At 33.7% G+C, this 16,006-nt stretch overlaps 2 protein-coding genes across 3 annotated transcripts; one reads left to right on the plus strand and one right to left on the minus strand.

Moving 5' to 3' along the window:
* Positions 1-3,693: 3,693 nt before the first annotated feature.
* LOC136202872 (uncharacterized) lies at positions 3,694-7,154 on the plus strand. 2 transcript variants are annotated; one of them, XM_065993820.1, is made up of 2 exons: positions 3,694-4,128; positions 6,355-7,154. In XM_065993820.1, the coding sequence occupies exons 1-2, from the start codon at positions 3,965-3,967 to the stop codon at positions 6,503-6,505; spliced, it is 315 nt and encodes a 104-aa protein (XP_065849892.1). In that variant the 5' UTR covers positions 3,694-3,964; the 3' UTR covers positions 6,506-7,154. The 2 variants fall into 2 exon arrangements, with proteins under 2 accessions (XP_065849892.1, XP_065849893.1); XM_065993821.1 differs by having other exon boundaries at positions 3,703-4,128; positions 6,370-7,154.
* On the minus strand, positions 7,110-13,546 carry LOC136202871 (respiratory burst oxidase homolog protein E). Its single transcript, XM_065993819.1, has 14 exons — positions 12,571-13,546; positions 12,282-12,441; positions 11,989-12,037; positions 11,499-11,612; positions 9,694-10,116; positions 9,216-9,599; positions 9,014-9,109; positions 8,789-8,904; positions 8,513-8,686; positions 8,266-8,425; positions 7,983-8,171; positions 7,754-7,882; positions 7,538-7,616; positions 7,110-7,431 (listed from the first exon to the last, which is right to left on the minus strand). Exons 1-14 carry the CDS (start codon positions 13,193-13,195, stop codon positions 7,322-7,324), a joined length of 2,808 nt encoding a protein of 935 aa, XP_065849891.1. The 5' UTR covers positions 13,196-13,546; the 3' UTR covers positions 7,110-7,321.
* Positions 13,547-16,006: the final 2,460 nt, after the last annotated feature.

A 16,006-nucleotide genomic window follows, 5' to 3' on the forward strand; every position in this document is an offset into this window, starting at 1 on the left:
TAGATCGTTTGTTAAGTGTAATAGAAAAAGTATCATTTTGAAGAAATTTTTCTTTGCACAATTAACTTTCACAATTTATTTTTTACTTGTACTTTATTTATTAGAGCCCTCATTTGGTTATTCGCCCTTAGGCCCCTAAAATCTCAGGATCGGCCCTGCCAGCTGTACTGGCATCCCCACCACATATCCAAAAAAGCTCCTGACCAAATTTATTATCCAATTAGGGATGATAACGGGTAGGATAATTGCGGGTAATGTCAATTCCAATCTCAAATTTTTACCCTTTTATTTTTTAGTTACACATACCCGTTCCATTATCCTGACGGGTATAATTTTTGTATTTTATACCCGTCTCATTTAATTTACGGATACCCATGGATACCTTTACCTATTAAAAATTAATAAATAAAACAAGAAATATTACAAATTTAACAAAGTATAAATTTAAACCTTAATTAATAAGAATAAAGTAATTTAACAGCACACTCGATGATTTAGGAATAAAAGGTTGGTATTTAAATCTAAAAAATAATAATTTTTTAATATATAAATGAGTTGTAACGGATAATGGATACCGGATATCCTGGAATATTCACATACCCATTTCATATAATAAATTGTAAAAAATTTCTTTAGTATTATTTGTATGTTTTCTGATTTTTGGCATTAGCATTTCCGTAAAGATAAAGCATAACAGGAACATTTTATTAATGCAACAATTTTTTAGTTTGAAGAAGCAATTAGTAAAACTACTCTTATTGTGCCAGATTTTCTGCCGCAAGATAACTATTGTATTTTTAAGGGTAAATTACATATTAGTCGTAATTAGGCTAAGAGAGTTTTTGACTACCTACTTTTCATCTTCTGTGTGCTTTTTTCATTTTAAAAAACAAAGTTTGAGATGTTTGGTCAGACAGTTCTTGATTGCCTGTTACAGCTGAAAAATAGCTTTTTACAAAAACATGAAATCTCTACTTTTTGGAAAAGCAACATTTTTCAAAGGCAAATAGCAAACAGAAGCAGGAATCAGCAAACATCAAGTAGTCAAACGAGCCCTAAGGTGTTGTTTGATAAACTGAATTGTAAGTGCTGAATATTATAAGTGCGGAAAGTATTGAATGATATAATTTTTATAAAAAAAAATATATATTTTTTGATAATGTTCAACTTAAATTGTTAAGTTAAATATTTTGACTTATAAAAAAAATGATTTTTAACTTAATTAACTAATTTAAATGGTGGAGAAACAACAGGGCCGTCCCTAGACACGGACAGGAGGGGCGCTTGCCCAGGACCCAAGGGATGGAGGGTCCAAAAATAATGTTTTCCAAATTAATAACAATATAGAAATTAAATTTTAAAAGAAGAAACTGTTACGGAAATAATCTTAGGTCTAAACAATTCGCAGCACACATTTAGACACAATGGAAGGAGGGACCTAAAAATAAAAAAAAAAATTATAAAAAAATTCAGATATTAAAATCTCAAAAGGTGAAATAACAATAAATATAATTCACATGCATAAACAGTCACCACACATGGGTTGATGAATCGTAATATCCTCATTTTTTCCTTTGATGGCCTCTCATGGGTTGTTGGACAATATTTCAGATATCTATTTGAAGCTTTCCATTAATGCTCTCATCTCTTCCGCAAACACTCGATGTTGCTCCCTTAGTTGCTCTCTTACTTCGGTTCTGAAATCCTCAAACTTCTTGTCAATTACTTCTATTGCTTCTTATGATAATCTCGTTTGAACCATTGTCGAAGAAGTCTCGTGTTAGGAAAACGGTCGACTATGATGCCAACTGATATGGATTGGTGACAATAATGAAGGGTTTGATCTTAAATCAATAAAGAAAATACTCTAAACTAGCCTAGGTACAAGGAAATAATCTCATTCAAAGTGAGAAACCTTAGCTCCAATGGAGAAAATAATGTTTTATTGATAAAAAATTGCTTCTGCTTACAAAAACTTAAGCTTATATACCTCCCAACTCTAGGTAATAAAAAGACTAAATAATCCCCACTAAATATTATAAGTTTATATACCTCCCAACTCAAGGTAATAAAAGACTAAATAATCCCCACTAGATATTATAAGTTTATATACCTTCCAACTCTAGGTAATAAAAGACTAAATAATCCCCACTAGATATTATAAGTTTGGTCTAAACAGTAAGGGCAAAATAGGGGGATATGATAATGGCAAAACATCAATTATAGAATGGAAAAATAGTAAATAACATTTGGCAGGCATATGGTAGACTTGAAAAACTTAGCGAGGAAGCAAGGTCACATATCGTGTGGCTGAAATGAGAGCGCTCCATATATGACAGTTCTTTGTACGAGTTTGGGTTTGGCACCATCATGACTCACACGACGTGTGACAGGAATGACACGTCGTGTTAAAATGCAAAAATCAGGCAAAAACCTTCCAAAGAACCCACACGATGTGTGGGTAAGGTCACACGCCATACGACCTCTCCTACTTAGCCTCTTCCTTCCTTCGAGCTCACACGATGTGTTGTAGTCTCCACATGCCATGTGAGCTGTGTTTTATGCTCTCCCCGGATCATTCATGTTGATGCCCTCGTGACTAAATAGAATTTGTCAACCAATCAAAATTTGAGAAGAAATTTTTTAAGTTCCAGATGTTAAGGAACATTATTATAACTATTAGGGTAATTAATTTATTAGCCCCTATATTTTAACAAAACACACTGTTTAGTCCCTGTATTTTCAAAAACACATAGTAAGGTCCCTAACCTTTTTTTCAGTGAACTGTTTAGTCATTTCGTTTGTTTGTTAGATTTTTTTACCGTTTATGACTTCGAAAATGACTAAATTACCCTTTACTATTTACCTTCAAACTTTAGAAGATGAAATCCAATTTAGAAGAAGAAGCTATTTGTATGGAGAACAAGAAAAAGAAAAGAACCAACACTTACGAATTTGAACGATTAAGAAAAAAATCAAGAAGAAGAACACTCAAAGTTGATTTCAGGTGCATTAAAGTTTAAAGAAAATGAAAAGAAGAACGTGAATCCAAATTGACTAACAAAATCTTCACGAAAGTCTAACAGCAGGGACTAAACAGTTTATCGAGAAAAACGTTAGGGACTAAATAGTTCATCGAGAAAAATGTTAGAGACTTTATCATGTATTTTTGAAAATATAAGGACTAAACAGTATGTTTTGTCAAAATATAGAGACTAATAAATTAATTACCCTAACTATTAGTATACATTTTTTATTGATATTACTATTTTGGCAATATTAGAAGGTTAAATAAATTAAAAATGTTAGTTTTTATAGAATCTTTTATACTCCGACTCAATCCTGATTGACACTTAAATCTTTAACCCTTTGTCTTTACCGTTTTTTTTACCTATCCGAATTTAATAACCATAGTTATTTCACTTATAATGTTGATGCCAATATCTTTCAATTTTTTAACGAGCCGATTCTAAACAGGTCAAAACTCGGTTCGGCTCAAATCGATTACAACCCTAAAATCTCCTCGTTTGGCTTCCTTGTTCGGGACCATAATGAGTTTTCTCGATTTATGGCTCATGGATCTGTCGATGGTTGTTTTGAGCCCGTTTTGGCGGAAGCCTTAGCTATTCGGGATGCTTTGTGTATCTAAAATATATTTTGGGCCGTATCGATCCAACAAGCGGAGTTGTAGAATTGTAAGGATGTTCAGTTCACAAGGTTCCTTCTTAGAAAAAAGCAGCACAATAATATGACTTTCCAGTAAATTCAGTCCAGAGACCCTAATTCTTCCCGAACCCCCAATTCTTCCAAAAACCCAAAATCTACAGTTTAAAACTTGCTAAAATCTCCCTGTCCATCTTCATTATATAACTGCTTCGCTAAATACTTACACGATTTGCGTCTTCTGATTTGTTAAATTTTCTCATTGCTTCTCTGTTTTACACATCCTTCATTTTGAAGCAAAATGGAGGACGTGCAGACGTTTTTCCGCAACATTTCGAAGGACTTAAAATCAGTGAATTCGTCTTCTTCCTCGTCTGAGACTCCATATTTTACTGGAAAAGGAGGTTTAACTGCAGCTTTACCTTCTTCTGATCAATCGCGCATTTTAGCCGCTAGGTCTACCAGGTAACTACACTGGATAATTTTCCTATTTTACTTTATGGTGTTCTATTAAATTTTTCTATTTGCTATTTGGAATTCTGCAAGTTGAATGAATTGCTCATTTTCAGGATGTTTTTAGCTCTTGATTTTGTTATATAATGGCACTATTTTGAGTGTCCTCTAGAAAAAAATTTGATATAACCACCAATAAAAGCTTCTGGATATCCATAGACCCGAAGCATGGCGAATTGGTTCTACAACTACTGTATTATTTTTGAGACATTAATGTCAATCCATACCCTAGTTGCCAAGAATTAGTACCCAAATTCTGGAATTACAAGGTTATCTGTGCTGATATTTGTCACACGGATGTTCAATGAACCAGCGGACATGTTTGCTAGAATTGCAGTGGACATGTTGGCTAGACTTGCACTGCAATTCTAGCAAACATGTCCGCTGGGTCATTGGACATTCTACCCGTGTGACAATAACCTTCTTTAATTTCTGAATTTTGGGTACTAGTTCTTGGCAACTGTTGTATGGAATGACATTGCCCAAAACCCATTGCCCAATGTTGTCAGAGTCCGGTAGTTGTAGAACCAAATCGCCATCAGCTGGCTCTGGAAAACACCAAGAGCTTTGGCTCTATGGATGTCGGTCACGGTAATTAGAGTAATTAAGGGGAATTGTTACATACAAACATAGAAAGGCCAGTATGAGTGAGTTAATATCAGTGATTAACGTGGTTGACTGATTTAAGGCCAGTAATTCACGTGGTTGAGTGAGTTAATATTAATTAATGTGGTTGAATGAGTTAATGCCAGTAATTTCTGTGGTTGACTCATGTAAGAGCATCTCCAAGAGACTCTCAGTCCACCCTCTAAAAATAATATAAACAATTGGCTCTTAGTGATTTGAGGAGTGACTAATACATATCATCTCCAACAATACTCTTCATATTCACTCCTTAAGTATTGTTATATTTACCAATTGTGTGAAGAGCTCAATAACAAGTTATTAATAAAAAAAATGAAATAAGGAGGTGACTAGGAGTGGAGAGAGGCTCCTCAGTAATAGAGAGGATGGAAAGGGTCTTAGTGATTTGAAAAGTCACTAAGAGGCTGTTGGAGTTGATTTTTAACTCTCTCTCTCCTCAAATTTTAACTTAAGAGTCCAACTAAGAGGCTGTTGGAGATGCTCTAATACTAGAATTGTCATTTTCTGTAACCGTGTAGCTGGTACAACTATATATATGAGGTCTATACTACCATTGTAAATCATCATTATGAAATCAATGAATATTCTATTTCTTACTTTCCCTTTTTCTATCTGAGTCTATTCTTTCTCTCTCCGACTTGGTTCTCCCTTTCTAAATCCTAAATTCTACTCTCATGGAGCAAAGTAGAATTTAGGGTTTAGAAAGAGAGAAAGAATAGAATTAGAGAGAAAAGAGAGAGGAGAGAGGGAAGGGCGAAATAGAATATTCATTGATTTCATAATGATGATTGCAATGGTAGGATAGACCTCATATAAGTAGTTTGTACCAGCTATGAGGTGACAACCGGTTACCAAAAAGGACAATTCTAGTATTACATGATTCAACCACAAAAGTTACTGGTCTTAACTCAGTCAACCACATTAATTACTGGTCTTAACTTAGTCAACCACATCAATTATTGGTCTTCCTATGTTTGTACGTAACAGTTCCCCTTTGCTCTAATAATCGTGACAATGTCCATGTTACCAAGGGATGCTTCATCCCTTGAAATATCTGTTACAATCTCTTGCAAGGAAACCACATGTAGAGTTTCCATCCATAGTCGTAGAAACATCAACACTAACTTTGATTCAACCACATGTTAATTTTAATTATTGAATATATAATTTTAATCTCGACCATATATTTTTAATTACGTCTCAAAACCTAACATATTTTGTAGTAAAAGAAAGTATATAGTAAGTTCCATAAGTAGTTATGGAGAGTTGGGAGCCAAAGAACATTGTGGAGGATATTCAGGCGATCACATGACATGATTATTATTTTCGTGTCATTTATGGTGTCTGGCTAGGGGATTGATTTAATTTGTAATTGCCATTTGCAGTGCTGGACTATAAATGCTTGCTATTCAAGCTACGTGAATTAGAAATTAATTCTGTGATTGTTTTTCTCCCATTTGTATTGTAATTTCCATTATTCTTCTTCATGTAGTTCTTTCTTTCTATGTTTTCCTCATTTTCCATTACAACTAGATTTTGTAATTGCAGGCAAATGGTTTCATTGTGGAACTGTTCAAAGCTCTGTGCAGTTTTCTTTGTTGCTGGAGTCGTTGTTGGTTATACATTGAAGAGACGTGTTCGGAGGTGGGCTTCCAAGCTTTTAAGGAGATTGAAAGATGATTAATGTCTAACATCTTTCATTTCTTCTGCAACTGAAAGTGCTTCTGTCCTTTTAAGAATTTGATTTATTGGAGTTTTAGCTAGCTAGATGAAGAATTAAAAAAAAAAGGGCGGCCCGGTCGCATTACGCGTCCCCGCTGAGCGAGGGTCCGGGGAGGGGTCCCACCACAAGGGTGTATTGGGGGCAAGCCTTCCCTTGCCAATTTAATTGGCAAGAGGCCGCTCCTAAGACTCGAATCCATGACCTCTGGTCACACGACAACAACGTTTTACCGTTGCGCCAAGGCTCGCCCTCTAAGGGCGGCCCGGTCGCATTACGCGTCCCCGCTGAGCGAGGGTCCGGGGAGGGGTCCCACCACAATGACTCATCTCGTGTCAATGACTCGTATGCAGGTGATCCTTGTTAGTTCTTGTTGTCATATATGAACAGATAACTTGAGATTATATTCTTATATTCCTAGTGCCTTGGAAGAATTCTACCCTGATTCCTTTCATTTACATTTCTATTCAAATTCACGCCTCATTTGTTCTGCACTAGGTACTTGAGGCTTGACCTCATCAGTAAATGTTTAGCACTCGATCTTTAGAACATAAATAGAACATGGATATTATTGCCAACAATTGAAATTTTATATTCCTATTTTCTTCTGCAATTTTCTCTACTGTGTGGACATCAATCACTGCTGTATGAATGGTGTGTGACAGCATTTACATTTAGCTGTGCTATGAATATGAAATGTGTATACATATGTATATACTTAATTATTTTAATAATTACAATGATGGTGGCAGCTTCAAATTTTAAATTGTTTGTCCCTGTTTAGAAATATTCCTTGTGGAACTCAAATCGTGTCGATCTCGAGTGGCTCAGCTCTTGACATATTTTCTTCAGTTCCTTTGCTAATATTGGCGTACCGCAATAGAATACACCTGCAGTTTTCGTAAGAATCCATTTTGTTAAAAAATTTGTCTTCATCCAAATGAACTGTCATCAAATGCATTATCATATGCGAGTTTTCATGCAGGTAGTCATTACCTATTTTTGCAAATGGATGCTTTGCGGCTACTTTTGTGAACACTTCTTTCCAATTAGGTCTAGCGAAGTGTGTCCTTACCTGCAAGAAAGGGAATTGTATATGGGGTTAAGCAATCCAGCCATAAGAGATCTTGCTGTGCTAACACCTTGCGTTTTCAGTTTTATCTTTTATTTAATTTTAACAACGCTAAGTGTATGTCGAGAAGGGATCATTACTCGAGTGCCGGAAAGTATGTCAACGCCGTGCTTTGCATGGTTAAGAGCTTGAACCATAGTGATTAACGTTGACCTTGCATCTCCTTCTTCATAAACACTTGTAAGGTAGTTATGCAGCTCGATTTGGCCCTGTTTCGTAGTTTACAAAGCAATTAGAAGCAATCACTCTTCAATTCTAGGATCTCATGTAGAACTAAACAAGAATTTAATTGAGATTTTTTGTTCTTACCTTATGATCCATCTCTGCAACTTCATCCATGACTCCTTTAAACCATTCGAAGGACCCAGGTTCTCTTGTAACCCAATAGAAATGAGCATTTGTAGTCCTCTGTGTTCTCTTTTTGGTGCTTGATGCCAAACTTGAAGATCCATAACTGTTTGAGCTGTACTCTGATCTACTGGTTTCAGTGTTCGAATCCTGGGCCGTTACGGCATATGAAATATCAGCTGCTATGGATAAATGAAAATTGAACTATGATATTCAAAAACTTGGTCGTTAGAGTGAACTTTACTGTTTGGTAATCTGCTGCTCTTGTGTTATTTAAAAGATCTTTGAGAATGCTTATGAAAGGTGTAGCTCCAATTCCTAGTCCCACAAGGAGCAAGACATCATAATTTTGGTAGTCCTGTGCCGGAGCACCATATGGGCCATCTATGTATAGTTTTGGTTGGCTGCAATTTTTGCATTTTGAATTAATATTTTCACAGAGAGTTTAATAGAAAAACTGAGACGATAGAGTTTTTTGGTATGCAATTTACCCTTTTTGATCCAAATGTGCAAGTTGACCAAATATGGCTCGACCAAGAATTACAGACGATGGATCATTTACCTCTGTGAAAACTCTCTTCAACTCCTGTGTCCAGTCTCCTACTATCCGAATATGAACACTGAGGTAGTTATCCCCTGGTGCTGAAGTTATAGAAAATGGGTGCCTGCAAAGGGTTATTAATTATTTCTAGATTAGAAGCTTAAATATTTTATAATGGCGAGTTCATGTCGCGGAACACAATGAAGATGCTGTTAAAACAACTCACCATTCAAAGGAGGAAACTGCTGGGCAACGTAGAAATATATACTGCCCACTTTTGTATCTAAATCCTTGTGGCTTGGAGGTCATCAAGCTCAATACATTTCCTGGTAGAACAGATACCTTTGAAGATCAAGTAGCTCAATATCAGACTTGCATTGTTTCAAATAATTAGGTCGTCTAGAAAAATATGAACCAACACTCCACAATTAGAACAAAAACTTGAAAGTACCTTCATTATTTGTACAGAATAATGTTCTGATCTACGTGTTCGCACACTCCGTTCTGATGCATAGAGTAAGAAGGGAGCAAAGATATACAGCCATGTCTGAAAGAAAAATGAAATGAAAATGCTGTTTATTTTTAGTTTCTCGTGGTTGATTCTTGGGCAAAATCTGCAGTTCATCATAAGTTCTGCATTCAAAGTTTCTTACCGTTTTCTGACTCCACTTATGGGCAAAGTATAAGAAGGTTCCGTGTACAAGCAGCAAAACATAAACAAGACCAAAAAGATGATGAGAGTACCAGAATGCATTGAAACCTGTCAATCTGTTGAAGGGTGTCGGTAGTTTTACCATGTTCCTTCGGAACTGGCGGGTTGCTAGGGTAAACGCAATGACCATTAGCACCAACATTAAAATCCCTGTAACACCTTCAACACCACTAACCAAGTCTATATATGTAGGCTTCTTGTTATGGAAATCAGATGCTATCAAGGCAAATTTATCTGGAGGCGAGTTTATCAGACGGGGAAAGTCGCAAAACAAATGACTTCCTGCATGGAGAATTACTCCGATGGCTATTGCACATGCAATGATCTACAAAAGTCACAGCAAAAACATGTCAAAAATTAGACAGTTCATTTGAATGACATGACTTTTCAATAGAGTAGGAATAGTTCTTAGTTCTGACCTTGTGAAAATTGATGTTATCATCAAAAGGAATAAAGAACCTTGCTCTAGTGGACCGTAGCCAAGTGAGGGTATTTCGACAAACGGGTAAAAGAATTAGAGCCATATTGAGCTTAAGAGTCTCTGCAGCGCCCTTAGCAACACACAAGCAATAACCCAAGGCTTGAAATGCTGCTCTATTCTTATATTGGTAGAACTTCCAAACGAATAGGCAGATAATTATCGTTGTCCAAAGCATTAATATAAAAACTCTCTGCCAGTTCTCTAGAATTAGACATCTCAATATAAAGTTTAGCCTGCGAATTACAGTCTTGGGTCTGTATAAACTTATGTTCTGACTCCGGCCTACACTTGTTGTGCTTAGTGGTCTGCTGTAATTCATGTATGTATCCCTCTGTAGAAGAAGTGTTTCCAACTGCCATAACTGAAAAAAAGGAGAGGAATTCATAACAAGTTTGCCTTTACCAAAATGGATTCAGGTTGTCTGGTTGACTACATCTGAAATCTAAACGGTGAGACAAAATTACAATTTGTTCCCTCGTGTCTAATTAAACTCGTATCATAATTAATTGGATAAAGGGTCAATTTAATCTTCACCTTCTACTTAGCTACAAAAGTGAATTTGGGCTAAGATAAACTTTACATATCAATTGAGTCCATGATTTGATATTTTTGGTCAAATGACACATATCATCATATAATTTGTGAATTTTAACACTTAATCAATTTTTTTATGATACCATGTGTACTTTTGAACTAATTTATTAAAAAATTGCATAATTGAGACAAATAGACTACTTATAGCAAGTTAGCCCTTAATCTACGATTTATTGTTTAATTAAAACGAAACTTTTGTAATAATTACGCTGTATATATTGAGTATAAACTTAACAAATGGATTTTATATCTGAAGTACAAACTTTAATAAGAAATTGCACTTTTGTGTTAACAATCCATTAGACCTATTGTTAGGTCAAAATTGACTTGTGTCTCATTTAGGGGAATTTAGCGCCTTTTTTTTTTTTTTTTTTTGTTGAAAGTTGTCTCTTTTAATTTTTATGAAGGTTTCGTTTCCCTTTTCGATATTAAATAATGAACTGAATTTGGGAATTAGGAGCTTTTAAGACGCACTCAACTTTTTTTTTTTTTTCGGTATAAAAATTACAAATACGTTTTTGTATATAAAATCACAATTTAAGATTTGGGCATAAAAGTTGGCATGTATAATAAATAAGTCTACATAAACCGTATGTATATATAAGAAAAAAAAAAAGATAACTCAAATTATGAGTTTTCTAGTTTCTTGGATAAACAGGGATTGCTCTTGCGAATTGGACTTCCTAACCTCCACTTAAGAAAGAACTATTCTTTTATTGTTTCCCAAAAGTCAAAGTAACACTTCACTAAGATGAAAATGAATTTTATTCATGGAGGCCTCAGAAGACTTTTCTAGTCCCTTTATTTTTGTGATCTTGGCATACAAAATAATTGCAGTCCTGGACGTTAAGTAGACATGTAATTCGGAGTTGAAAATTAGGACTGTGTATATATATTGAACTTAATTTTAGTTTAAAACGCATATAGATGTACATTATTGATAGAAATTTAAGAATACTCATAAGTAATACTTTCCCTTTCAAAAAAAAGTAATACTTTCCATTATTTAATTGATATTACTTTTAGTATTTACTTTCACCAGTTATTTTCATAAAGTGATAGACGTCTCTTTTTATTGGTGGTGCAGTATTATTTCCAAAGGATTTGATATTTTTTCTCAGATTGCATTATATCGGGATAGGACTTTACCTCTATGTATCCAAGACTTTCAGGATCTAACTCCTCCATTATCAGCGATGCATATTCTTCAGCTTGTTCTTTGAGTTTTGACAATTTATTCGCAGAGGCACTTAGCATTATAAGCTGCGATTAAAACAAAATTAGCCATGACGTTGAAATAATACTAACCTAATACGCAATTTAATGAACACAAATTAACAAAGTTGGTATTCTTATATTGTTAAATATCATTAATATATATTAATGCAATGCTTTCATGGTTCATGAGGGCGTGCGTCATTTGGTATAGCTACCTATCGTTCTACTTTCCAAACGTACTAGTGTCACTGAATTGCATGTTAATATTAGATTGGCGAAAGTTCATCATATGATCAATAAAGTAATAAATTATTATAATCAGTAAAAAGCTGTGGATGATTGGAGTTTCTTTTCGGTCAAAGGTTAGATTATTGAATTTTAAAAGAAAAAAAAAAAGGCAAAAGATTCAAATGAAAGTTACCTCCTGCACTTCTTCCCTTGTTATTCTTCCGTCTCCGTTGCTGTCAACCCTGAAAAGCATCAAAAAAAAACTTTACTCCTTAATTTCTCTACGTGATTGTGGGAAAAAGTTGCTGCAAAATTATAACCAGATAATTGAAAGTAGTGGGCCAAAAGCTTAAAAAGCGAAGGATAAACTTTCTTCAATGATTTCGTCATCAAAGTTTCGTAAGCGGAAATTGAATTTGAGACTCCGACTGAAAGTTTAGAATTGACATAATTAAAAGAAAAAAATCAAAAGACTGATAGACTCACATGTCGAAGAAAATTTGAAGACGTGCGTCAAAGCTCTGGTCTGTAATCTGTAACCAGAATTCATGGAGCTCCTCTTTATTTATTTTCGATATTCTCCGTCTTTGCCTTCTTGCTAGTGCATCAAATATACACACCGCAAACTCCTTCGAATCCACCATTCCTGCATATTTGATTTTCAAAAAAAAAAAAAAAAAAATGATGAACAAATTTTCATCGGAACTAATTATTTGAACTTCAATTTACTTCAAACAATTAAAGTAATTACAGATATGAATCAATTATTAATTACCTATACATTCACCAAAATCTTCTCTGGGAAGCAATCCGTCTTTAGCGAGAGACTCGAACCGCAACTCAACTCGTCTCCACAACTCATTCCCTTCCGATGCTGCTCCGGTAGTCTTACTAATAAACCTGAGTCCTTTAAGCGCTCTTTTAGCTCCCGATCTCGTCCGTTGCAATTTCGCTCTGATTTTCCTCGCATCTCTCGCCGAAATTGTTCGGTCTTCAACATCCGACGAAGTAGTCCTCGACGATCTAGACCTCAACCAGCCGAACGTCCGGCGGATTCTGGACGTCGCCGATAAACTCCTCTCTAACATACCTCCCGCGCCACCATCAATTCCACTGCCAGGATCCGATATCGTCGTTGAAGCATGATTCGGTTTAACACTGCAGACTAAAATGGAGTCATTATCGAGCTCAAGTGTGACCTCAACTAAGTCTTGGTTGTTGTTTCTTCTGAGATCGTTGAGGAACATCGGCAACATTGCACCGCCAATTTCATAGTCACTTGATGATGAGGCTCCATTATCATTAACATCATCCGGCAAGTCAAATGTACGACTGTAATTGGACAGGTTGGGGCTGCTTCCGCAGAAGGAAGACCGGGACGGCGACGGCGACGACTTCATAAAAAATCTCCGGTGAGGTTTGTAGAAGTTGTTGACGCACGCAGATAATAAAGGTTTTGGGTTTGGCACGCTTGGAGAAGAAAACTTGACAAACACCTCTCAACCGATCTCTATACACAACTTCAACGCTTTCCTCTACTCTGTGGTTTAGAGAGAGAGGTAGTAGTTAAGATTTTGCTGAATTAAGAATCTGCAATATTCCATTTTTTTTTTTTTTTTTAAAGAATAGCAGGAATTAGTCCACTGAATTTATTTCAAGAGAAACAATTTGATTAGTATTCCAAATCATTCGAAACGAATCATTTAGAGTAAAAAAGGAAGAAATTAAAATGTTTAATTTCAAACTTGTGTTTTTCACTTGCTCATCTTTTGTAGGAGAGATAAGTAGCTAGCTAGTTTTATCTGCTTTGCTAACAGAATCTACGGCAGCGATTACGCCACGTAATGTAATTAAATTTCTTGGAGAATATATAAGAATAGTTCGGAAGTAGACGAATTAAGAAAAGAAGAGTTGGTTTCTACTTAATTTGTTGTTTAATTAAGGAATTAAGAAATCAAATTATCATAGCTCATTTACTACATTTCTATCTTAAAGTGGCTTAAAAAAACAATCAAAATACCTACAAACATCATATGTGATAACGTTTTGTCCACATATTGGATTAAAGGATAATTAAGTCATGAAAAGGTAAAACTTTACTTAACATCTTAAAGTGAGATCAATTTTATCTTTAACTAATGGAAAATTATTTGACTATTAGATTAGTCTTTCTAACTATCTTTATCAATGAACTAAAACAATTTCATACATTTTGACATATTATTTCTAACTGTGTTAATAATATAATAGATATTTTAAGAATTTTTTTATCCGTACGAAACAATTAATTTAAACTATCTGATTTGACAGTTATTGAATTGTATGTTGGATTTTTCAAATAAAGTTATAGATAAGCTGAAACAATTTCACGCATTTTAACATGATGTTCATAACTGCTTTAATAACATTTCGAACATTTTAAAAAGTTTTTTTTTATGATTAACTTTTAATTTGATGAATTTAAACATTGATGTCTTAGCAGATTTTTATTTTATATAATTGTGTTAGTAATATAATAAATATTTTTAGACATTAAGTTTGAAAAATTCAGTATAACAATAAATTAATGAGTTAAATGAGATTTTAATCGAAAAAAACGGATTTTATCGACTTTTTTGAGCTAAAATTCTTTCTTTTAGGCCATTCTTTGGAAGTTCTTCACCTAAATTGTTCACATGAGATGTTTAGTGTTCCAATTTTTTTTGTCAGGGAATAAATCAATCTATTTAAAAAAATTTATTAGATAAAAATAAAATTAATCTTATTTAAAAACGTTAAAGATAAAATTATTTAATATTAAATTCACACTTAAATAATCAACTTATTTTTGTCTTAATGATTACCATACTAAGAGGGTGTTTGTTTACATACTTTTCACCTTCTGTTTGCCTTTTCATTCTAAAAGACAAAGTTTTACGTGTTTGGTTAGGCTTTTCCTATTTGCTTTTTACAGTTGAAAAGCAGCATTAAGTGTTTGGTTGATTACCATACTAAGAGGGTGTTTGTTTACATACTTTTCACCTTCTGTTTGCCTTTTCATTCTAAAAGACAAAGTTTTACGTGTTTGGTTAGGCTTTTCCTATTTGCTTTTTACAGTTGAAAAGCAGCATTAAGTGTTTGGTTAGTGACATTATGTTTGCCTTTTACACCTGATTATTTATTAATTTAATAAGCTAATGCCTTTTTCTATTACTAGCTAAAATTTCAAATAATCATTTACTTCAATTCCTAATTCAACTAAAGTGTTCTCCATAAACTAAATTCAACAGAATTTTTTATAAAATCATGTTATTTTTAGCATAATTTTAATGAAAACATCGCAGATTACTTTTTAATATGGCAGAACTCATTTCCTTTAACTTTTTTTTATTCTTTCCAAACAGAATTCAATTAATGAATTGAATTCCATCCAAAATAGAATTTCCAATCATTCTCTAAATATATTCATTAATTATAATCGTTTTTATAGAAGTCGCATTATATAAATTATTCTGTACAAAGAAGTCGTATTATAAATTATTCTAACTTAATTTATTAAGTTCAATTAAATACGATATAATTTTTTTTTAAAAGATTCCATGCCCATAAATCAGATAAAAAAAATATTTTGGCAACCATAAACTTAATCAGACAATAAATTTATAGTTTAATATTTGGATAAATAATTTATTGTTTTCTTTTTTTATATATGATAGATATTAGACTTTACAATTCTTCACAACTAATTTGTAAGATGATGTTTTGGAACCAAAATATTATGGTAATTGTAAATTTCTTTTGAGCTCCGAAATGAAGGCTAGTTCACTGTACATCGCGTATATTCAAGAAATAAATTTTAGAGGTAAATTAAACTATATTCATTATAGTCAAAGTTATTTACAAATCATCAGTATTTTTCAATAATTTCTTTTTAAAGTTATTAATTTTGATAACAAAAATATATTAGTTATTTTCTCTACTTTTTTATAAGTTTTATTTTTGATATATTTTTTTAAGGGATAAGGTACCAAATAGGTCTATGATTTTTGGGAAAAGCATCAATTTAGGCTCCACGTATAAAATAACATCAATATAGGCTTTTAACGTTTAAAAAAGATACCAATTTAGGCATTAGTAACGGAATAAGACACGTCACTGATATTATTCCATTAAGTTCTGTCAATTGTACGTGGAGGTAGAAATCAGAACTTACCGGAGTAATAGGAATGTCG

The sequence above is a fragment of the Euphorbia lathyris genome, chromosome 8, assembly GCF_963576675.1.
Source record: "Euphorbia lathyris chromosome 8, ddEupLath1.1, whole genome shotgun sequence".
Lineage (NCBI taxonomy): Eukaryota > Viridiplantae > Streptophyta > Magnoliopsida > Malpighiales > Euphorbiaceae > Euphorbia > Euphorbia lathyris.

Bases quoted from the DNA above. Each gene is read 5' to 3' on its own strand.
- LOC136202872 (XM_065993820.1), top strand. From the start codon at position 3,965: ATGGAGGACGTGCAGACGTTTTTCCGCAACATTTCGAAGGACTTAAAA. The intron at 4,129-6,354 runs GTAACTACACTG...CATTACAACTAG, and splicing joins TTAGCCGCTAGGTCTACCAG to ATTTTGTAATTGCAGGCAAA.
- LOC136202871 (XM_065993819.1), bottom strand. From the start codon at position 13,195: ATGAAGTCGTCGCCGTCGCCGTCCCGGTCTTCCTTCTGCGGAAGCAGC. The intron at 9,600-9,693 runs GTCAGAACTAAG...TGACTTTTGTAG, and splicing joins ATAACATCAATTTTCACAAG to ATCATTGCATGTGCAATAGC. The intron at 7,883-7,982 runs GTAAGAACAAAA...ACTACGAAACAG, and splicing joins TTGCAGAGATGGATCATAAG to GGCCAAATCGAGCTGCATAA.